Genomic DNA, 21,965 nt, shown 5'->3' with positions numbered 1-21,965 from the left:
GATATTTCTTGGCAAAATAAACTTCTCTTTCACCTGAATATCACCGGATCACGTGCATAGGCTTCCGGATCATCCATTCTCCGCCAAAAAAGTTGATGAGAGCTTGACGAGAGCTTGACGACTTTCGCCAGAGTCAATCGTCGAGCTTGACTGGATGGGAGATATCTTCTTCAATTGCTGCTGTCGGGCCGTCCCGATGCTCCAGCGGCATTGCTGATTATGTCTGGTTCTATGTTATTCTATCCCCGGTTCGGGGTAGGCCATTTTCGCAAATGGAACCCATCCCAGACCTGGGATGTCAGGCTAATTCGGCGTCGGCTTCATGTATGGCCACTCCAACCTGCCCTCGTGGGCTTGAGTTCTATGTCTAAACATTAGAGATCTGTAGGACCGGCCGAGAAACTTACGATCCAAAATTTGGGTGCCAATTGCTCCCGTACCCAAAAACCTGGCCGCGCAAGGCATGTTGAGTGCTGGAAGGAGTTCCCGGGAGGTGACTAACAGCGTATTCTATAGATTCTACGGCGCTGTTGGTCCAGGCTGGATTTATCCGTCAGGTACGACTGGGAGCCGATACCTCTTCGCGTTATCCGCGCCCACGTTCTGATAAGCGAAACAGGCCTATGCAGGGATATATCACCTTCTTCCGTTAGGCCTCCGAGTCCAGAAGAAATTAGAAAACTTGATTGATAAGCACATGGAATCTCTAGGTATATAACGCCACTGTATTGCCCCCGATTTTCTATAGAGACTTACATTTTATCTCGGGATAAAGGGGCGTCAAAGTTATTTCTGTCCGCTTTATCCTCGCAGCTCCTATGGAAATTATCCGGGAGACTGCATGATGATTCTGAGGTATTTAGATCATGCTGGGTCCATATAAGGATGGCTACTAAGAACGGTATTTCCTGCCAGGTATTCAGATTTCTTGACCGGAAAAATGCACCTTTCCTTCTTGCACCAACCCATGAGGAAGAGATAACCAAACTCGTGGGTGGCTTGACCAACTCATACAAAGAACTTCCACTGCGAGTATACCAGATTTGTAAGTTTTATTTGCTTTGACTGTAATGGACGTTCTGCTAACATACATTTCAAACTCTAGCTAGAAAATACAGAGACGAACGTCGGCCTCGCCAAGGGCTACTCCGAGCACGTGAATTTCTGATGAAAGATCTCTATACGTTTGATTATAGCACCGAGGAGGCTATGAAATCTTACAATTCTGTTAAGGAAGCCTACGTACGGCTTTTTGATGAACTGAAGCTTCCGTATATAGTTGCTGCAGCAGACTCTGGGAGCATGGGCGGAAGTCTAAACCATGAATTCCACTTGGAAAGCTCAAAGGGCGAGGACATTGTCGTCAGTTGCTCTAAATGTAACTATAAGTTTAATGAGGAGGTAACTGATGGCCATGCATCCAAATTCGCGAGCAGAAGAGAGTCGAGTCCTCCTTATTCTCGACCTGGGCCATTGGCCCAGTCTCCAGCTGCAGCAATCTCTACCGGGCTGTGGACAGCTGTTTCTAAAGATAGGAGGACTCTCGTCCGCGCATACTACCCAAAGTACCTGTTGAACGAAAATGCAGCGGAACCGGTCGAACGAGATGTCAATCCACATGCCGTCCGATCAATTGCACTTGCTCATGGAGTTTTTCTCGACCTTGCCATCAAGAATGCGTCAGGCGTCTGGAGAGCACGGGCTGAGAACGGTATTGACACTGAGGTGCAGGCCAGGGATATGGAAACTGAGGCAAAAGATGACGACGCCGAGGCTCAATTGCAAAGCAAAAGTATGGAAACTGAGCTGCAACATGACAGTATTGAAGCTGAATCTCAGGGTCTTAATGTCTTGGATATATACGACTTCCGCGTACGACCTTATGACAGGCCACCTTTGAATGATTTGTTGGATAGCAAAACCGCCGAAAAGAAGAAAATTAGCTTTTCTTCAATTACTAAGTTTCCAGGAACTGACCATGATCTCGATTTCGTTCGTGTTCAATCTGGGGATCGGTGTTCTAAGTGCGAAGATGGTGTAGTCACAACTCACACTACCATTGAAATGGGCCATACGTTCCTTCTGGGCACGAGGTATAGTTCGCCGCTGCAAGCGACTGTGGCTATTGATCCTGCCAAGTCAGGCAATGCGGATGGAGCGAAGGAGTCCCCTAAATCTGTCGTTCCCCTGCAAATGGGCTGCTATGGAATTGGCGTTTCCCGCATGATTGCAGCTGTGGCTGATATTCTCGCTGATTCAAGGGGCCTCAACTGGCCGCGAGCAATGGCGCCGTTTTCCGCCATAATCGTTCCTGGGCTAGCTTTCCAGGAAGACAGCAAAAAGATATACGACCATATAGCCTCGTATCACAACGGCTCAATAGATACAATTTTGGACGATCGAGAACAGCCTCTTATCCGGAAACTAAAAGACGCCGACCTTACTGGCATTCCGGTGATCTGTGTTGTCGGGAAATCGTGGGAACGCCATCGAAACGTGGAAGTCCAATGTCGACGATTAAATAATCTTCGAACCGATGTCTCCCTCGATGAGCTTCCATCCTTTATTTCCTCACTCCTTGACAAGTTATAGTGAGTATATTGATATCCAGGTGGTATGGTATGCATGTACAATAATAGACCAGCGGTGTTGTTCGGAGTTTAGTGAAAGCTCGGTTAAATGAGCGTTGTATGGGCATAGACTCATTATTCCTTTGGGATATGCTGATATGTATAGGATGTTGTGGCATTTCTGAATTTATCTACCTTACCTAATTCACTTAATTGTGGTCATATCTGCTGTTGTTAAATTCTCAAAAAGTAGGGCTCACAAGGCTCACCAAACCTTCTTTTCTGTATCCCAAATTGTGCAAAGGCCAGCAATCTTTTCTCTCAAGAGCAAACATAAATATTAAAGCATTACCCTAATTTTTGTGTGCAGCAGACCGAAAAGCTGCAACGCAAATGGTCAAGCCTCCGGCTCAAACAATTTGGATGATTAGATATGAACCACTACCAATTTTTCCCCCATTTGGAGACTTTCAGGAGGTTCTTAGGAGATCTCAATACATATGTGAGATACGCTTGCTGCATTGTAGGGGATATTTGATTCTGCAGGCTGACATTCACATACTCATGTCCAAATGGTGTATAGATCGTGATATCTAATGAACCCCTGCAGCCTAAATACTAAGAAGTTGATCCGCGCTTAGCAGTGAATGGCTTGCCTAAGGATTCATCCGGTGGAATCGAATCTTGCTTGCAAAATTTCCTAAATCATAATAATGAAGGGCAACATGTTTTCTTCGCTCACGGTCAACAGGTACGGGAGTTTGCCCAAATAAACGGTCTTTTTAGCAGCGGGGTCGAGTCAGACCAGCCTTGAAAACTCGTGGGCATTTCGGAAAGGGATATTGGATAGCTGTCGGTAGGGGCTTTTCTTGAGTAATGAGAAGCCATCATTTTGAGATGAAATATCCCAAGGGAAATAATATCCAGGATGCACAGGGCAGACAACACACCTGTCTAGAACACCGACTCGCTGAGCCAAAAAAATGAACACTCTCTGGCTGGCACCTTGGGCTCACCAGTGAGTTGAATTCCTGACACCAGTTTGGACGGGAGGAAATTCCGGTTGGCCAGTAGACACGCCGCACGGGCAATCACTTGCCCATAGTCATTCGGGCCATGAGAATTGCAGCCCTTACCGCGCAATTTCATTCCGAGTGATCAGGCATGCCTTCGATGCGACTTTTCCATTTGTTGCTGGACCTTTTTCTTATGGCTCCTAGAGGGAGCTCGTGCGCCTCATTGGGTCTTCTCATCTCGAGGCGAAACTATTGAATCTCCAAATCCTAGAAATTATAGAACGCCATTAAAAAGGTAAATAGCCATTTTCGTGCATCCATTCAATGGGTTATACCCAGCTAACAGTGTATGGATGACGTCGCGGTGTATCGGTCTACCACGCAGAGGGGTTAACAATTCAATACGTAGCTGATGTATCCGACGTTGTCACAAGCCGAACACGAAGGGAGGGAATCGCATTGTTCAATCCAGATGCGACACCATTGTCAAAATAGCATTTCCATGGACTGCGTGTAACCAGATTATATTGAAGGGGAAGATTGAATGTACTCCGTGCCCCGTACCAGATCTGGTCTTTGGAGAGGTTCAAGCGCCCCAATCGGCGCCAACCAAGCTTCTCTCCCCCACCAGAACAAGGTTGGCCTTCGTATGTAAATATTTAGACTGAAAGCGCAAAGGGTATACAAACAATCTGCTTTTTGACGCAGAACTTTCCGCAGCAGCTCCTGTAGGCCAGGGTCGTCACTCCACTGCAAGTCCATGCTGCTCTCCCATTAGCCTGCATCCAGACACAATGTCCAAACCGTCAGGCTCTTCAGAACCCGCCGGAGCAGGTAAATATCTTTCTCCAAACCACCTCCTACACACATCCCACGGTGAATTATGAATTCTAACCCCGTTACCTTCTCTCCCTTATAGTGGACGTCACTACCCTCTCTGTTCCCCAACTTCGCGCCCTCCAAACCCGCCTCAGCACCGAACTCGAACATCTCACCACCTCACACGCCAAGCTACGCACAGCGCAGTCCAAATTTCGGGAATGCATTCGCTCAATAGACGCTGGCGTGGTCAAGAGTGCAACCGAAAAGGCCGAGGGGAAGAGCGAGATACTAGTCCCGCTGACCAATTCGTTATACGTCAAGGGCCAGCTCGCGGATAGGGAGAAAGTTATCGTCGATGTTGGAACGGGGTTTTACGTTGAGAAAGTACGATATAAATCAATTTAGTCGTTTGCCCCCTCACAAAGCCGACTTATCATACGTTGATCTGGTTCACTTTTACTGTTAAACTGATTTGCAAGAAGGCTATGACTTTTGCTGACGGGATTTGCTCAAATCTAGTCGACCTCCAAAGCTATTGAATTCTACAACGGAAAGGTAGAGGAGTTGCAGACAAACTTACGTGATCTGGAGAAAGTACTGCAAGCAAAAACTACCAATCATAGAGTCATTGAAGATGGTATGTATATTCTTCTTCGCCACAGAGTCAGATGTGCCCGCCACATTGGATATGGACAATTCCCCGAACGTATACTGACATACTCGTAGTCTTGCGGCAGAAGCTTCTTGCTGGCGAAGGGGCTGCTGTGCCGAGTTCTTCGGGAGGTGGAGGGGGTGCGTAATGTATCAGTCACGCTCATATGTACCGAGAGATGCCACCATTTCCCCAAAATACCTTAATTTCTGAATTATCTTGAAACCAATGGCCCTGGGAGACGGGCAATGATATTGTAATAAGGAGTTTACTCTGGCTATTGAATATGCTGATGCCACGGCTGTGACGTGAAACTGATAACATAGAGCAATAAGTCCAGAAAGTATAAATGAAAAATACGTGACATCTTTGCTTTATGGTATTTCTGTGGTTTGGTATCCCACTACTGCTGCTAGAAATTGACCACAATAACAGTTGGAATCTCTGCTTCGCACTTTTTCTTCGTTTTGATTCGATCGCTATTTAGCAATGTGAGCCCAAGACTTACCCTTTGATGAATTTCCAGGCCTTGCCGTAGTCCCAATAGCGAGGGTTGATGAACTCGCCGTACGTTGGTTGGAAGCGAGATTCATCGGCACTACGGTACCACTCTTGGGCCCGGGGCAAAGCACCACCGAAACACGTTTGAGGAGTTCCATGAACTGATCAAAACCTGTACATGCACCAGATGGATCCGGAGTATTAATATCAGGGAAAAAAGTGCTTAAAGATGGGACCCAATCCGCCGTATGGCCGAGTCGAAAATTTGCATGCTGTCCAAGCACATTATCCCACTGTAGGTCGAAAATCGAGGCGCCCCAAGAGACCACTGGGTGTTCTGTTAATTCATTGGTGCCCGGCATCGCGCGAAAATACTCATCGTAGCGCGCAACCTCCAAAATATAGCTGGTGCCCTTCAGTCGGTAGCGTAATGCAGTCTTTTCAACAAGTCTGCTGACTGGAACAGCGTTTGAAAATGTGACTTTCCGTGTAGTATTTTCACGTAGGTCCAGATCAGCACCAGGTTTAAACTGGATTGAATGCGAAAATGCTCTTAGCGCCTGTGCAATACTTGAGGGTGCTTGGAAGTCTACAGCGCAAATCTCGAGCTGCCAATCAGAGCTTGGAGAAAGTCAGAGAACTGTCGTCGCACACCATGTATCCCACAATTCATACCTTTCAAAATCAATGACACCTATGTGTAGTGGTGGGCGACGATCCCCAAATCTACCTTCTTCTTGTGGCCGTATCCAACGCCTCTGGAAAACTTCGAATAAACCCGACGCCGGAGACTTTGCAAATTCGGCTTCAAGTCGCAATATAGAGCCGTCCTCTCCCGCAAATTCAAAATTCACCGCGTATAAAGGCTTCGCATCTTCAAGAGACAACGATGTAACTTCATAGGGCGAAAGGAGATTAGTTGCAGCGGCAATCCTAGTCAAAATATCCTGGTCGCCGTGTTTAAAGTCAAGCCTAGAGCAACAACACTTGGTTAATCAGGTAACATCTAAATCGTAGGAGAGTACCTTACCCAGGAATCAAATGGCCTTTTGTCCTCGAGTGGAAAAGCATAGACCTAAATTCTTCATACGAGTATCGAGGCTTCCCTTGCGGGATGCGATAGTCGTCGAGCACAAAAAGTCCGAAATTTACACGCATTCGAACATGGCCTCTGAGAAATCGAAGTCCTCTTAATGAATGCTCAACGGCATCTCGCAATCGGCTTTCATTTTTCATACGAATCAACTCCCTCTTATCGCCTTGGCTCTGAACTGCATTCGGACCTAGGGGGGTGCCGTAAAGAACAGGGGTAGAGAGGACAGCACCGTTAGCAGAGCGTGGCATTTTAACTTGAACTTCACAGTCCGTAAAGTCCTTGGGAGGTTGAACAAGGTAGAGCTTAATTTTGACATGGATCGTAGCCAATAATTTTATCCACTCAGCGCGGAGCCGGCTTACAATCTTAAGAATAGTATCATGATCATAAGCATCGACACGGATATAACTCGGCAGCTCATCATCAACATAGATTGGACAACCAAATTCCACTCGGAGCGGATCAAGGGCCTCTAACCGTGGTCCAAGAGACGACTCGATCGGAAGCTCATCGGCTGGCCAGAGGAAAGCTAGCTGCAGCAATGTAAGTGTCCATGATCCCCATTAAAAGGACAACCTGTAGAGCGTACCGTCTCTGGAAATCTAGCCGATGGGTCCGGTTTCTGCCTGAGGAGCTGCAGAACAGATTCGTGCTTTTCAACTTTATTGATCATCTCCTCCTTCTGTTCAGAATAAGACTGAATTTTTACGAATTGGGCCGACTTCTTTTTGGCCTGTGCTTCCGGCGGCTTGAACACAGCCAGGGCTCGTGAAATCAGGAGACGAGCCTTTCTAACCTGGTCTGACGTGCCCCACACTCTTATGTGCTGTAAACAGTGTATCAGCGATAATATACCTTATTGATTGGGTAACATAATAACCTGATCAGAGTTCGGCGGAGGCGGAATGAAGGCACCGGTCTCTGCCATTACTTGTTCGAAAAGGACCTTTTCCACTTCTTCGGGGACTCGAAGTTTATTATGGCTCATGATCCTAGACATTGAGTAAGCTTCAACGCGTTTTTCAAGTCTTTTTTTTTTCCAGGATCGTACTTTTGTCTTAACTGCCTGTACTGAAAAGGGAGATCGATACGACCTAAAGCACTAAGCAAAGGCTACCTAAGAGTCATATGAACAGTAAGCATACCAGTGTGAGGAAGGCCCGCCCTCCAAGCTGCTTGAGCCGGTGTATCTTCGGGTTGCGCCGTACTCCTATTTCGCTGGCTAGGTGTTCCAGGGGCACCTTTTTGTTTGACCCAAACAGCACGTGTCCGATTTGCCAATGATGGCGGTGCAATTCCGCCTGCTGGCGCTGGTTCATTCTGGGCATGTATATTCCTATTGACGATGGGAGCTTTAATTCCAGTTTGAACTGGAGATGGTCTATTCAGAGAGGCAGCGGATATAGAATTTTTTGGGAATTGAAAGCCGCTTTGGACACGAGGACGAGAAATTTGTTGGCCACCAGCTGGGTCTTTAAGATCAGCTAAGGTGACACCTTCAGGAGGGTCATTTCGGCGAGAGCTGATTCTTGAAAGCTTTGGTGAAGGCTCATCTCCATCCAATAACCATTCTATTGTTTGTTAGTCGGTTCTTGAACGCACATGGAGTGGTGGAAAAGAAGTCTAGAGGCAGTGTCAGAATATGCATTACTTACCTTGCGCGCCAACAAGCTCATATCTGTGGGCTGTTAGCAATTAAAAGCAGGTGAGAAAATGGACACAAAGGGAGGCATCCTCTTACTCCTCCATTTTGTGTGTTCTGCTATATCTGCAGTCTCAAAGGGAGATAGTTGCAGTATCTAGTATGAAACCACTGCGATCAAGAGCAAGCAAAGAAAGACACATTGAGAGAAGGAAGTCTGAAGCTCCAGAGGGGGGGTTGTCGGCGGGTTGGCCAGACGGTTGGTGAGCAGTCTTGCTTGTGACTTCCTCTGGATCAAGTGTTTGGCGAGTGGAACGACGGCAAGGTCCTGCAGCGGCATCTTCCCAGCAGACCTCAAGTCACCCAAAATCATGTGCCTGGTTAATAATCAAGCAATGCTGTTGCAGCTCTCAAAGAAGATCTTGCAGTGAATTCATTTACATCCAGCTGCAGAACCGGCTGTCGGCATGCTGGATAGTTTTCTGTTTGTATGTATATCAGAACCCTATCGTCAAAAATGTGGTGGATGAGCACAAATTATGTACTAATCCATCTACATGCATGGTATCAGTGAGGTTCAAGAAGGGAAGAAATAGCCCAACCAATCTCGAAATTGGCAAAAGCGAAACCGCTCTCCCGTCCGCATCGTAAAAGTGAGCCTGTCTGAAGGTCGATGCGAGCTGTTCTCTTGTCCGTCCGCGCTTCAGCTCCTCGTCCGCCGGAATGCCGTGGACTGATTATGTCAGCACAGTGGTGAGCTTCTTCCAGCCAATCAGCGAACAGCAGAACACTGGCCGCCGACATTCAACCTCCAGATCTGACCGGATCGATCTTATCTCCCAATTGCAAAGAGAGTGACTGTCTAACCGCCAAAATGTCCGGCAACCGGCAGGCTAGGTAAATGCGATCAATTCTTGTCATTTCATTCTTTCTGTGGTCGCTAACTGCTGCGCTCGTAGATTCAATCAACATGTCCTCATCGACACCACGCCCATGCCCGATGAGGTTCCGAAGGTGGAAGAAATTGGAGCGAGCTCCGCGCCTTTGATGAGTGCCTCGTATTTTATTGGCGATCGATGCAAAGCATTCAATGACGACTACATGAAATGCAAGGAGGAGGCAAATGGGAAAGGAGAATTGGAATGTTTGAAAGAAGGCCGCAAGGTCACTCGCTGTGCCGCGAGCGTGTACGTCCATTGCTCGTCCATGGCATGACTGGCGGGGAATAATTGCTTATTGAATTTGATGTCACAGGCTAAAAGATATCAACACACACTGTCTTAAGGAATTCCGGGGCCATTGGGAGTGTCTTGAAAACAACAACCAGCAGCTCTGGCACTGCCGGGGCCCCGAACAGAAGCTCAACGCTTGCGTCTTTGACAAGCTCGTATGTATTCCTTTCAAGGCCGACCCGCACCTATGCTCCTATCCTTTAGGTTAATCCTGTGCTAACGGGTGTTTTCCTCCCTACAGGGACTAAAAAAGGTCATCCCTGATACTCCAGAAGGTCAAACTCCAGTGCACCTCAGGAGAAAGCAGATATTCGCCAATTCCCAAGCCCCGCAATGGTAGATTTCATTTACAATTGATTCCGTGATGTATATATCGAAATGATCGCGTCGTTATCCTTTTCTTTTTTTTTCCCGTCTGTTCCTATAGAATCTTATCCCCGCTTTTCTCGGGCCCGTCTTGCACTTGACCAGGCATCGCGATGCCTTCCTCTCCGTGTGGATTCGCAGCATTATGCTGTTCCCACGCGCGTTGTGTCGCGAAATCTATTCCTGTCGTTTGAAATCATCAAGTTCTATTTTTCCGGCCCACGGGGTTCCAGTCATAAACCTCCATCTCCAAAATCTGACGTTCATGAAATGGAGAAACGGTTCGTGCGGATAATTTCCAATTATAGTGACCAAAAGGTACAAGTCTTTTCTCTAAGGTCACAGCTCATGCCGTGGGTATGTGTCTATATATATGTTCTTGAAGAGCACTGATCGCAATCATAACTTCCCACTCGGCTCGTTCTGCATTTGTGCTCGGTAATTCCTTAACCGGTTTGCGTGCTGAGGTTTTGCGTCTACTGCGACTTTATGATGCTCTGCTGTGGCATAAATTGTCTTGCCATCAACAGATTCCATGACACCTCGAAGCAGCGTCATTGTTTTTCCATGTTGAAGCACATTTGCACGAATTCGTACCGTTGTCCCTGCAATAATCATTAGGTTGTGTATTCGAGGCGCTGTGCTTCTGCATTTCTTGAAGCCAATACGCGAACATACCGATAGGTATAGCTCTGAGATAAGAAATGTTCAGGGAACGGGTGACGCCAGCGAGAAACCTAGAAGACTCTAATGAGCCACCACGGTCTTCAACATTCGCACACTACAATGCGAAAGGGGATAGATTACTCCCAATACCCATCTCTCGCTATTGGATTCATGGCTATCGCTGTGCACATATCTTTTCAACTCTATTAGTATCGGTCCGAGCAAGGGTCACCCATTTTTGCCCTCACACTCACCAAATATCACCGCATATGCTCCTCCATGCATGACTCCTACTCATATCCAGTGTTGCTTAGCATCCTCTCCTCCGTACGGGCATGGTTGGTTTGTGTATACCATTCATATTCACCCAGTGCTCGGTGACATCCATTTCCCATAACGCGCCGCCCGTGGGTTCAGCATCGATCAGTCGCAAATCATGCATCAACTGGCGGTCGTATCCCTAGCATCGCATGAATTTTTGAGTTGCCTCGATTCTCACTTCAAGCAGATTGAATTACCTGTAGAGCTTTAAACGTACTTTGAAATCATTCTCCTTCATTAACCCTCGGTAGCTGTACGGGTTGTATGGATGAGCAAATCATTCTTCTCCATGGTGACGGGTAACCTCACACATCGAGAAATGTCTGCACCGCTTGCATGGCCTTCTTCCTTGCTTCAGAGTCCGCCATTCTGGTAACGTATTGTGGACCTTAATGTGTCCTTCGTGCGAATGTCGCTAAGCAGTAAAATATGCCCACTTACAATAACAAAGGGATAAGGATAAGATCAGCCTTGTTTTAAATCATAGACAGAAATCAAAACCATACATTGAAGTTGGGTTACTCAAAACTGGTGACAATAAGTTCTCCGCAGGCTTGAGAACCGGCCCCGTTTTATGTACGCGTTTTGCGGCTCATTGCTATGGACCTCGGTTCGGCCCCTGGGGCTCGAACTTGGTTATGTAGGCGCCTCGTCTTGCTAATAATGAACTTAGAAGAATTGCTCCTCTTAATAGTTAGTGATCTGGATAGCTGGTTGGATTTCAAGTCTTCTCTGGGTTGAATGCCCGAAGTCGCATTATTCCTCTTCGTATCTCAAACGGTTCACGGCGATTCTAACATGAAAGCCTTCACTATATATGTACATACATAATTCATACAGCGAATCGCTATCTAATATTGTAGGTAATGAAAAGATTGTAGAAAAGTATTTACAAGACACCCATCTCACAGAGTGAGCTCTGCTAGGGTTAAGTATCTGCGAAACCGGACTTTGGACAGCCGCTTCTTGAACTCCGCCCATATGTATTTTATTCTCTCTTCAACTCGTCGGTCACCCCGAAGCCTCAGCCAAACACATATCACGCCGAGGAGCACAATATCCCAGCATATTTGCTTTATCGCAAGCCAAACCAGCCATTTCACCCATACCCATATAGTTCTTCTGCGTCCGTTATGCTGTGCACGTGTTTCCATGAGTTCCCTCATAGCGGCAATTTCGGCGGTCATTTTAGTCAAGGCCTGCTCGACTCGTCTTCGCCATCGCCGGCTTCGCTTCTCCCGGTCTATATCTAAATCTATATGTGGTCTCTGTTGACGTACGTCATCCTCGTCTTGGTCCTCGTCCCCGTAGAAGCTGTCTCGTGCTTCTTGGAACTCTTCTTCATCTTCGTCATCATCCTCATCCTCGTCACCCTGCTCCTCCCCTGGCATACGATCATAGTTTCGTCTTCTCATCATTTGTTCTTCAGGCTGGCTGACTGGGCTCAGGACTCTCAATCGTGAATCCCTCCCTGAATGTCTCCCCATTTGATTATCATCGGCTCGCGCCATTCGGCCTCCGATTGAATCATAATTTCCGTGTGAGTGTAGATGATGTGGCCTCACCATTTGAACTGGGCTTGAGGAAGATGAAGATGCGGTGTTTGATTTTATCTGGTCCCAAACAAACTCCAGCTCCGATATCAGCTCTCGTGCCTCGGGCGTTGGAGCGGCGTATCGATGCATCGTCTCTATCAACGTAGTAATATAACGTCGTTTTGCTTCCGTCCGCGATAAATTCTTCTGTGCGTACCACGCATCCCTATACATGGGTATATCCAGTCAGTCCCGTATCTCAGCACTTTGGATTTCGGAAAAGTAGAGAACCCTGTCCCAAAACACCACATACCATTTCTCCTTCTCGGCCTGAACATCCGCCCCATCCCCACTTGGCCGGTCCATAACCCCTTCTACATTCCCCTCTAACCGGTTTTGCCAAAGGCTCTTATCAGCTTCGTGTCTCCGTGCCCAAAAAAACAACTGACAATAACACAAAAGGAAGCCCCAAGGAGGGAGGCAGGAAAAGGTGCGAAATACCCATGCTCTGCTTGTATAGTCCATATAGCTTCAAACGGTCCGCCGGGGGTGGGCGCGCCGACCCCGTCCGTGGAATCTTTTTAACGGTATTAAGTGCATGGACAAAGACCCGATCTAGATAAACAAACGAGGAGCATATGTCAGTCACGAAACGGCGAAATTCAACCGTATCTCCCACGGATAAACCGAGATTCTCGAAACGTGGTTAGATGAACTCTTACCAACGGAGTCCGACATGGTTAGGGGAGACTCAAGAGGCGATGCTTCCTCCGTTGACTACAGGTATGCAACCCGGATATCGCGGCGGGCTGTGGAGGCGGTAGATGCGAATTGGTCACGGAAAGATGAAGACAAGGTGCGAAACCGCCTTGCAAAAAAATAAACATTAATCAATTTTGGAATTTCTCTGAAGATAAGAGATTATCTCCCATAATATATTAGGCCGGTAGCAACAGAGGAAACAGTGCGAACAGCATGCTTCCCAGGTGGTAAACTAGGGATGCTTGAGCCGCGGTTGTGGCGACCAGCCAATCGTTGGATGAGGATCTCCTGGGGCGACCGGACAAGTCACGCTGTTCACGTGAAACTGACTTCTCCTGAATAGAGTCAGATTCACGAGCTTGCGACAAGCTTGGAGAAACTAGCTAAGTGGATGATGGACAGGCTCTGCTTTCTATGTATACTACAAGCACTGGAGCTGTTTGGTTTTGGACGCTACCCCATGATCCACTGCTTCAGGCCCAGAAGTTACAGATCACTGCGAGAACTAAGCTGGAGTTCGGGAGTACGTACTCTTTTCAAAACGAAGCAACAGCTTTTGTTTTAATTGCACATCTGTTGTGATTAATATGTTACAGGTTCTAGCGCCCACCTGATGCCCGTCCCCATAATACAATTTCTTCACATTATGGCCTTTGGCAAATGCATAAAACAAGAAATCAACAAGACCCTAAGAATCAAAGGGATGGGAATGAGGGAAAAGCAACCTTAACAATCTGCAATGCCACAAAAGAGGGAAAAAAAAAAAAAAGAAAGAAAGAAAGAAAGAGGAAAAGGGGGTGTGGGTTTGTAGGTAATAGCGGACCAGTAAAAACAGATGGGGGCTATGGAGAGTAGGAAACAGAAGACCCTCAACACAGACCGTTGGCTCAGCGAGGAGGCATAGAAAGAGTTAATTTGGGTGATAACATAACAACATTAGTGCATTTTCAATGTCATTGCTCATCATTCCAGCAAGTCCAGAACCGGCCGCCTAACACCTCGGGCAAAAGTGAGAACAAAATAAAACATTTAACAGCATTTAGCTGGCAAGGAAGTCAAAAGATGGATGCCACCAAAATACCTGACCCGATAAATATGGACGTGGTTTTGGGCAATTCGGGTTTCGCTTGAAGGTTTATTTGATCCATTGAACCTGCTTTGGCTCTCGATCTATGTCACTTCAAACCGATACCATCAAAGCAGTCGCTATAGCAGGCTCACGATGTCGAGAATGTTATTAAGAGCATCCGACGGAAGACATAAGTGGAAACGACGGATAATAGGGGGTGAGAATTCGGTTACGATGTTTGCGCCGCGACACCGGTGACATTAGAGGCATCGCGTCCACCTCGAAAATTTCCCCTTCCACGTCCACCACCATACCCGCGACCATACGAACCTCGACCGCGGCCATATCCCCTTCCTCTTCCGCGTCCTCTGAATCCGCCACGATAACCTCCATCAACGCTTCCTTGTCCGAAAGTCTCCATGTTTTTCTTTTCCTCTTCACCACGGCGCCCACGACGAACACCTTCTACCCGGTCACGAGCTTCGCTGGAGAGGTTATCAAAAAAGGAAGACGATTTGTCGTAGGCGGCGACAGTTCCACTTGATGTAGCGGCTCCATTCGTACCATTTGTCGCAGCTGTTCCGTTGGTCGCCTTGTCCTCGGATTCCGCGAGCGGAGAACCCGATGCAATGGCTTCTTTGGCAACATCTTGTTTGTTGAACTTCGCGTTTGCAGATTCGAAATCAAAATCGGTACTCGGAACCTCAACTTTCTTAACATGTGGCTGGTGGTATCCACCACGATGGCCTCGTCCTCCGCGAACATTTTGATGTCCTCCACGAGCCGGGCGTTCACCCTCGAAGGGCTTCATTTCACCAACTTTCTTGGTTACTGATTCAACGGCTGCTTCACTACCCTGCGGCTTTCCCTGAGCAGATGGCGGCTGGGGTAACTTGGCCATAGCCGCAGCAACAGCTGCTGTGGCAGCTTTTGTTGCCTCTTGCATCGCTACAGGGGTACGGGCATTTTGCGTAGCTGTTTGTGAGGCCCCAGTGCCGTTAAGGGAAATATTGGTTGTCGCAGGAACAGGAGGTTTTGCTGCAGGGATAGATATGGGGATTGCTGGTACAACCCGTTCTGGTTTCTGTGCGTTACTGGAGGGAGCCTGGATGGGTTTTGTAGTAGTTGCAGTGCCATTCATTGCGGGGGCCGATGGAGCGGTGGCAGAAGCGCTGCCGGGCACACTTGGTTGCGGTTGGGCTTGCTTTGCATCAGGCTTCTCAGGGGCACCGCTCAATGGCGCGACTGCACCTCCAGGTCCAGGCGCCGGAGCTGGCGTCGCCGGTTTACTCGAAGGTTTGGTAGCAGGTTTCTCACCGACCGGGAGTTCAGAAGTTGCCTTGGGCATGGCTGGACCAGGTTGGGTATTTGGACGCTGTTGCTGGCCTTGCTGAACCTGAGAGGGTCCAATAGGCATTTGTGGCGGAGGGAAGTTTCCAGGCTGTTGTTGGAAACCTTGACCAGGAGGAGGATACCACCCTGGGGGGTTGTTGTATGGCATGTTAGGGAAACCAGGGCCTGGCGGAAACCCGGGTGGACCATATCGCTGACCGTATGGGCCATAGTAGCCTGGGAAGGGTGGTTGTTGAGGAAATCCGGGAGGTGCTGGACGGGGTGGTTGGGGGAAATGGTTTGCCTGGCCTCGGCCTGCCCCCTGCGGAGGACCAGGACGGGAAGAACTCTGTACGAACAACTTCATCAGCCCAGCGGAACGATATTAAACGATATAAAAAAGAAGTTATGTTCATGAAACGTTAGGTCAGAAGGAAGGCAACGGAAAATATCCACATCGTATTGCGCTTCGGAACAGGTCTGTGATTTACATCCGTAATATTTCATCATGCGATGGGGATGATAACTGAGGGAGGATTGAAGAAAATGCACGGAGATGACATCGGATAAATCTTAGAACTTACTCCAAGGATAGCAGGGTCATTTGGCATTTGTGGTGGCTCGGCTTGCTGATTCTCTTTCTGCTCATCCGCGAAGCTTATGTCCTTCACGTCACTTCCGCGAAAAACAATGTACTCGTAAACACTAGCGGAAGGGGCTATTTCTTCAGACGGATTACCGCGTCGACCTTCCGTGCCGTGCGAGATGACATTTTCGAGGGCGATGGTAGACGCTTCGGGATTTATCTCATGGAGCGTTCCCACGTAGCTGGGATGCGGGTTAGGTGTCTGAAATCAAGTCACTTAGGTTGTGGAATATTGATCATACCGAATATCACTCTTCGAAATCAAGTTGAAGCGACGCCTGTAAGCTACATATTAGCAAAAGAAAACCAGCTTATACCAAATTTGGAGCAATTTCACATACCCGATGAAATGGTTCATATCCATGGATGCGGAATCTCTGCGCGCAGAAGCGCAAGATTAAGAGAGAGCAAGATTTGCACGATAATAAACAATAAGTGACTAAAAGGTAAAGGTAAAGAAGGAGAGGAGAGCAAGTTGGCGGATGCGGGATGCTGGAGATGGGGGCGAGCGAGGTCTGAAAGTGAGACTGAGAGTGAGGATTGTAAGGTGGAAGAAGGGCTGGGAAGAATCCAGCTAAGCCGTTTCTGGTAAAACGGGGCTAGTTAACTAACTCAAAAGCTAACCACGGCCGGCAGCATGCACCTGCTGTGCAAATCTCCGCCACCAACTGAAGCCTGAAGTGAATTGAGGAGCTGTTGAGGCCGGAGGGGTGTTTATCACGATTGAGAGCGAATCTGTGGAAAACTCCGAAGGTCATCCACAATGCAGTCGGCGCACCGCGATGATTTCTTTCAGACAACGTTTGTTTACGCTTCTCTCACTCAGCGCATCCTCCTACTGACACTGGTATGTCTAGGACCTCGTTGGAGGAGAGTCGACGGAAAGCTGAGAAAGCGGGAAATAAAAATGGAAATCCAATTCAGCTTCCAGGCAAGATTCTAGCAATTGCTCCCGATCCTTTTAACTTGAACTCTATCTTTATCGCGGAAAGTTCTGGTGTTTTGAGAACTATCGCCCTCGAAGTGGGTGAGCGAATGATACCCCGCGCCCAACGACCCCACGAAGCCGTCTAACAGAAAGGAAATATCCAAGACAGGTGAAACCACTGCGGTTTATAGAGGGCCTACGGCACCATTGACGAGCCTTTCCTTCTCTCCCGATGGGAAGACTGTATTTTCCGGATGCTGGGACAAAAGCATTTGGAGTTGGGATGTGAAGACCCGCAAGCCTGGGCGCAGGTACCTCGGACACACAGATTTTGTAAAAACAGTGCTCTGTCCCCGGGTTTCCGGCTTCAATATCCTCATTTCCGGTGGAGCAGACGCAGAGGTTATCATTTGGGATGTATCTAAAGGCACGAGGCTCCATGTCCTCAAAGACCATTCACGCGGGGTTCAGGACTTGATTCTAGATCCTGTTGCGACAGAGGCGAGCGGCGTCATTACAGTTTTCAGTGCCTGCAGCGACCGTACGATACTACCTTTTAGCATACCGTCAAGTCCAGGAGCTTTGGCGGTCTCGGAACCTATCCTAGAACATGAAACCAGTGTTTATAGGTTATTTTTTGACGAAGATGGAGATTTATGGACTGCCTCTGCTGATAAAACCGTTAAATGCCTTACACGAGAAAGTGGGTGGAAATCAGATCTTATCTTAGAGCACCCAGATTTTGTGAGAGATGTGGTAGTACACGAAGCAGGTGGGTGGGTGATTACTGCTTGCAGGGATGAAGATGTTAGGATATGGAATCGAGCTGTGAGTCTACCTTTTGTTTTTATGAGCCCTAAAATTGATGTTGACCAACCAAGACTGGCGAACTCCACCACACATACCACGGTCATTTTGAAGAAGTTACTGGTCTGCTATTACTTGGATCTAAAGTTGTCAGCGTAAGCATTGATGGTACCATTCGACAATGGTCTCTCCACCCAGAGGATCTTCATCAAGCAAAACTAGAAGCCAGGGGGGTTCCCAAGGACGAAGAGACCGCTCAGGGTGGAGGAATGCTGACGGAAGAGGAAGAACGCGAGCTCGATGAATTACTGAATGAATATTAGATGAAATCTTCCAGCAAAGGTCAGGAGTAATAATTAAACAAAGTAGTATAAATCATAAGTAAGCCACTTGATGAAAATTTTTAAGGTCTCAATCATCTGGGCAATGTTCTGCACTGGGACAGCGCTCGTGACACTTGACAGAGCAATGGATAGGATATTTCCTGCTGGACAGAATTCCCAGTATTTTGTTTCACAAGCATCCTTCAATAAGGCTAGCAAAGATGTAATTCCCATATTGTTCTGCATACACGCAGTGCACCTCTCTGTGAAATGGCCCAAACCTCAAGGATCTGCCGCTGAGAACTAAATCACGTGCAGTGATGATGTCAACGCCTCTTCGTTGGATCGTTGCATCTTTGCCTCTCCATTGTATGTACCCTTGCCAGGTAGTTAGTGGCCTCCGTGCATGACAGCTGTTTGCTCAAATGCATAGTAGCATAACAAAAGGAAACCAAGAACTCTCTACTCTTTGACCTTTCCATCCTTCAACATTTCATATCTCAATCAGATTTTGCGACTCGCCTGCGACAAAGGCCCCGCCGAATGGCGCATCAAGGGCACCCGGTGGCTTCCAAGAGTTAAAACGCATTTTCACTTAAAGTCGCAGGCCCATTGCAATTGTATCATATCTTCCAGAATGGCAAGTCTCTCGCATAGACGGTCTGCCGAGGCGGCCACTGAGACCGCTGGTCCGTCGCGACTCGTAAATCGGCTCTCCGAAAGCCGGTCTCCATACGTATGTCGCCCCCTAATTGGATGAGGAGCTGAAGTCCTAATTCAGATGCTAAATATTACCCTTTAGGTTCGTGGACACATGAACAACCCGGTGGCCTGGCAATTGTGGGATTCAGCGGCCATTAACCTCGCGAAGAGACTTAACCGCCTGATCTTCCTAAGCATCGGCTACTCAGCCTGCCATTGTCTGTACTACTAGGTGTATTCCCAATATAAGCCGCCTTCGCTAACATCTGCACAGGGTGTCATGTAATGGAAAAAGAGTCATTTATGTCACCGGAAGTTGCTGCCATTCTGAACAAGTCCTTCGTTCCCATCAAGCTTGACCGAGAAGAGCGACCGGACATCGATGAGGTGTATATGAACTATGTCCAGGCCATCACAGGCTCCGGCGGATGGCCTTTAAATGTTTTTCTAACTCCAGATCTTGAACCTGTCTTCGGCGGAACATACTGGCCAGGGCCATACAGCAGTTCAATGCCTAGAGTCGGCGGCGAGGAACCCATAACCTTCATTGATATCTTGGAGAAGCTCAGAGACGTCTGGAACAGCCAGCAACTCAGATGTATGGAAAGTGCGAAAGAAATCACAAGGCAGCTTCGAGAATTTGCGGAAGAGGGTACCCACCTACGCCGACCAGAAACTGAAAGTGAGGAGGATCTCGAGTTGGAGCTTTTGGAAGAAGCCCACCAGCACTTCGTCTCTCGTTATGACCCAATCAACGGTGGCTTTTCGAGAGCGCCGAAGTTCCCGACCCCTGCAAATTTGAGCTTCTTGCTGCGTCTGGGAAGATACCCTGATGTTGTCATGGATATCGTCGGCCGAGAAGAATGTGCCCGCGCTACTGAAATGGTATCTAAAACTCTTTTGCAAATGGCCCGAGGAGGTATACACGATCAAATTGGCCATGGATTCGCTCGATACAGCGTTACTCCTGATTGGAGCCTACCGCATTTCGAGAAGATGCTCTATGACCAGGCCCAACTGCTGGATGTCTATGTTGACTGTTTCGAAATCACGCAAGAACCTAAGCTACTGGAAGCAGTCTATGATATTATTGCATATATAACCAGCCCGCCGATTCTATCCCCTGAAGGTGCTTTCCACTCCTCCGAGGATGCGGATAGTTTTCCAAACTCGAACGATACCGAAAAGCGTGAAGGGGCATTTTATGTGTGGACACTCAAAGAAATGCAACAGATATTAGGCCAACGAGATGCAGAGGTTTGTGCACACCATTGGGGCGTACTTCCAGATGGAAATGTTGCGCGGGGCAATGATCCTCACGATGAATTCATAAATCAGAATGTGCTGTGTATCCGAGCGTCTCCTCGCAAAATTGCAAAAGATTTTGGTTTGAGTGAAGATGAAGTCGTCCGTGTAATCAAGTCGTCTAGGAAGAAGCTTCAGGAATTCAGAGATGAACACAGGGTCAGACCGGATCTAGATGATAAAATCATTGTTTCCTGGAACGGCCTCGCTATTGGTGCCCTTGCTAAATGCAGTCTCCTTCTCGATAAAATCGATGCCGAAAGGGCGACGCATTGTCGGCGAGTCGCTGAAAAGGCAGCCAAGTTCATCAGGGAAAATCTATTTGACGCGGAAACTGGCCAGCTTTGGCGCGTTTACCGTGACGGGAGAAGAGGAGAAACCCCTGGTTTTGGCGATGATTATGCATATCTCGCTTCTGGGTTGATAAGTCTATACGAAGCCACTTTCGACGATAGCTATTTGCAGTTCGCCGAAAACCTCCAACGTAGGTAGCCCAGTGCCTTCCAGTTATTATGACTCGTGACTATTGCATATACTTACCGCTGCTACAGAATACCTGAATAGGTATTTCCTTGCTACGGCTTCTGACGGAACCACACCAGCGGGTTACTATATGACCCCGCAGAATATGCCTGGAGACGTCCCAGGTCCGTTGTTCCGACTCAAAACGGGTACAGATGCAGCGACGCCATCGACAAACGGAGTGATTGCACAGAATCTCCTTCGTCTTGCCTCATTGCTGGAAGACGACTCATACAAAGCCCTTGCAAGGCACACGTGTAGCGCCTTCGCCGCTGAAATGTTACAACACCCTTTCCTTTTCGTGGGTCTCTTGGATGTAGTTGTGGGCCTGGAAGTGGGCGTGAAAAGCGTGATCGGCGTTCTTGGGCACGACACCACAGCGGTTAGATCTAGCGAGGGTCCCCGCATGGCGGTGGAGGGTCAAGAAAGTGCCAGAGAAGTATTTGATAGCCCAACTGCGGCCTCCGTGATTCGGAAAATGCGCGACGAGGCCGGTTCTGCGATCTCCACTAGCACGGCTGTACTTGCACTTGTTGACGTACGCACGGGCGACGCTGACCAACACGGGGCCGTGGGTTTGTCTGCGTGGCTGGGAAAGCGGAACACTTTGCTCAAAGATCTCCGGCCTGGGAAGAATTTCTTGTTGGTGTGTGAGACGGGTGCGTGTCGCACGATTGATTTGCCTGCGGCGCTATGAGAAAGCTACATACAAGTGGCCCTGGGAGTAGATATCGGTTCCTTGAGAAGAGCTTGTATTCCCGGAATGCAGTGGAGAGAGTGATAAAGTACAGCGCCTCGTACATACGATTGCTTGACACCTCTAGTTTAATGGTGTAGATATTGTGTACGCTGGAATTGAGCGGAAGTAAAATGACTTTTAGTGCGCTTCCTTCCTTTGCCGTAGCATGATCTCTAGTTGTCTCACACACTTTGAAGATGGCTAAATGTTACTACATTTATGGGTAGTCTCCTCGTTAGGAGCCTCGTAGCCGTATGGAACAGCATCGACATGACGGAGTGTTGTGTGGATAGCACTAAGGTGCGTCTACATTCGGAACACAGGTGCTTTTGTTCCGAATATTAACCAACCACCCCTAACACCCCCAAGCAATGATATGGGGAAAGCGATTAATCCGCCCAACTGATGAGG

The 21,965-nt window shown here is 48.0% G+C and overlaps 9 protein-coding genes across 9 annotated transcripts; 5 read left to right on the top strand and 4 right to left on the bottom strand.

Annotated features, from left to right (window-relative positions):
* Window positions 1-140: 140 nt before the first annotated feature.
* On the top strand, window positions 141-2,794 carry CIMG_06909 (proline-tRNA ligase). Its single transcript, XM_001243012.2, has 7 exons — window positions 141-324; window positions 389-461; window positions 517-557; window positions 620-710; window positions 776-855; window positions 916-1,045; window positions 1,106-2,794. The coding sequence occupies exons 1-7, from the start codon at window positions 220-222 to the stop codon at window positions 2,590-2,592; spliced, it is 2,007 nt and encodes a 668-aa protein (XP_001243013.1). The 5' UTR covers window positions 141-219; the 3' UTR covers window positions 2,593-2,794.
* Window positions 2,795-4,237: 1,443 nt separating this feature from the next.
* On the top strand, window positions 4,238-6,174 carry CIMG_06908 (prefoldin, alpha subunit). Its single transcript, XM_001243011.2, has 4 exons — window positions 4,238-4,420; window positions 4,506-4,792; window positions 4,928-5,045; window positions 5,135-6,174. Exons 1-4 carry the CDS (start codon window positions 4,381-4,383, stop codon window positions 5,206-5,208), a joined length of 519 nt encoding a protein of 172 aa, XP_001243012.1. The 5' UTR covers window positions 4,238-4,380; the 3' UTR covers window positions 5,209-6,174.
* On the bottom strand, window positions 5,405-8,929 carry CIMG_06907 (uncharacterized protein). Its single transcript, XM_001243010.2, has 10 exons — window positions 8,902-8,929; window positions 8,399-8,852; window positions 8,313-8,335; window positions 7,803-8,228; window positions 7,709-7,751; window positions 7,538-7,649; window positions 7,247-7,483; window positions 6,592-7,190; window positions 6,237-6,533; window positions 5,405-6,182 (listed from the first exon to the last, which is right to left on the bottom strand). Exons 2-10 carry the CDS (start codon window positions 8,404-8,406, stop codon window positions 5,540-5,542), a joined length of 2,388 nt encoding a protein of 795 aa, XP_001243011.2. The 5' UTR covers window positions 8,407-8,852; window positions 8,902-8,929; the 3' UTR covers window positions 5,405-5,539.
* A 192-nt stretch (window positions 8,930-9,121) lies between these two features.
* On the top strand, window positions 9,122-10,845 carry CIMG_06906 (NADH-ubiquinone oxidoreductase 20.8 kDa subunit). The gene is made up of 4 exons (XM_001243009.2): window positions 9,122-9,196; window positions 9,259-9,486; window positions 9,554-9,686; window positions 9,773-10,845. Exons 1-4 carry the CDS (start codon window positions 9,174-9,176, stop codon window positions 9,869-9,871), a joined length of 483 nt encoding a protein of 160 aa, XP_001243010.1. The 5' UTR covers window positions 9,122-9,173; the 3' UTR covers window positions 9,872-10,845.
* On the bottom strand, window positions 10,181-11,348 carry CIMG_06905 (uncharacterized protein). Its single transcript, XM_001243008.2, has 7 exons — window positions 11,194-11,348; window positions 11,102-11,135; window positions 10,918-11,023; window positions 10,818-10,853; window positions 10,714-10,756; window positions 10,576-10,634; window positions 10,181-10,502 (listed from the first exon to the last, which is right to left on the bottom strand). The coding sequence occupies exons 1-7, from the start codon at window positions 11,250-11,252 to the stop codon at window positions 10,297-10,299; spliced, it is 543 nt and encodes a 180-aa protein (XP_001243009.2). The 5' UTR covers window positions 11,253-11,348; the 3' UTR covers window positions 10,181-10,296.
* Window positions 11,349-11,691: 343 nt separating this feature from the next.
* On the bottom strand, window positions 11,692-13,249 carry CIMG_06904 (acyl CoA binding protein). The gene is made up of 4 exons (XM_001243007.2): window positions 13,142-13,249; window positions 12,921-13,034; window positions 12,733-12,805; window positions 11,692-12,645 (listed from the first exon to the last, which is right to left on the bottom strand). Exons 1-4 carry the CDS (start codon window positions 13,155-13,157, stop codon window positions 11,790-11,792), a joined length of 1,059 nt encoding a protein of 352 aa, XP_001243008.1. The 5' UTR covers window positions 13,158-13,249; the 3' UTR covers window positions 11,692-11,789.
* Window positions 13,250-13,805: 556 nt separating this feature from the next.
* On the bottom strand, window positions 13,806-16,728 carry CIMG_06902 (uncharacterized protein). Its single transcript, XM_001243005.2, has 4 exons — window positions 16,570-16,728; window positions 16,471-16,506; window positions 16,167-16,410; window positions 13,806-15,931 (listed from the first exon to the last, which is right to left on the bottom strand). Exons 1-4 carry the CDS (start codon window positions 16,590-16,592, stop codon window positions 14,480-14,482), a joined length of 1,755 nt encoding a protein of 584 aa, XP_001243006.2. The 5' UTR covers window positions 16,593-16,728; the 3' UTR covers window positions 13,806-14,479.
* Window positions 16,729-16,894: 166 nt separating this feature from the next.
* CIMG_06901 (WD repeat protein) lies at window positions 16,895-18,454 on the top strand. Its single transcript, XM_001243004.2, has 4 exons — window positions 16,895-17,029; window positions 17,086-17,251; window positions 17,322-17,984; window positions 18,038-18,454. The coding sequence occupies exons 1-4, from the start codon at window positions 16,992-16,994 to the stop codon at window positions 18,284-18,286; spliced, it is 1,116 nt and encodes a 371-aa protein (XP_001243005.2). The 5' UTR covers window positions 16,895-16,991; the 3' UTR covers window positions 18,287-18,454.
* A 324-nt stretch (window positions 18,455-18,778) lies between these two features.
* On the top strand, window positions 18,779-21,781 carry CIMG_06900 (uncharacterized protein). Its single transcript, XM_001243003.2, has 4 exons — window positions 18,779-19,022; window positions 19,089-19,206; window positions 19,263-20,777; window positions 20,845-21,781. Exons 1-4 carry the CDS (start codon window positions 18,924-18,926, stop codon window positions 21,510-21,512), a joined length of 2,400 nt encoding a protein of 799 aa, XP_001243004.2. The 5' UTR covers window positions 18,779-18,923; the 3' UTR covers window positions 21,513-21,781.
* Window positions 21,782-21,965: the final 184 nt, after the last annotated feature.

Source organism: Coccidioides immitis (genome assembly GCF_000149335.2).
Source record: "Coccidioides immitis RS genomic scaffold supercont3.2, whole genome shotgun sequence".
Classification (NCBI taxonomy): domain Eukaryota; kingdom Fungi; phylum Ascomycota; class Eurotiomycetes; order Onygenales; family Onygenaceae; genus Coccidioides; species Coccidioides immitis.
Note: the sequence above shows the minus strand (reverse complement) of the source record. Positions and strands in the feature narration are given on the sequence as shown.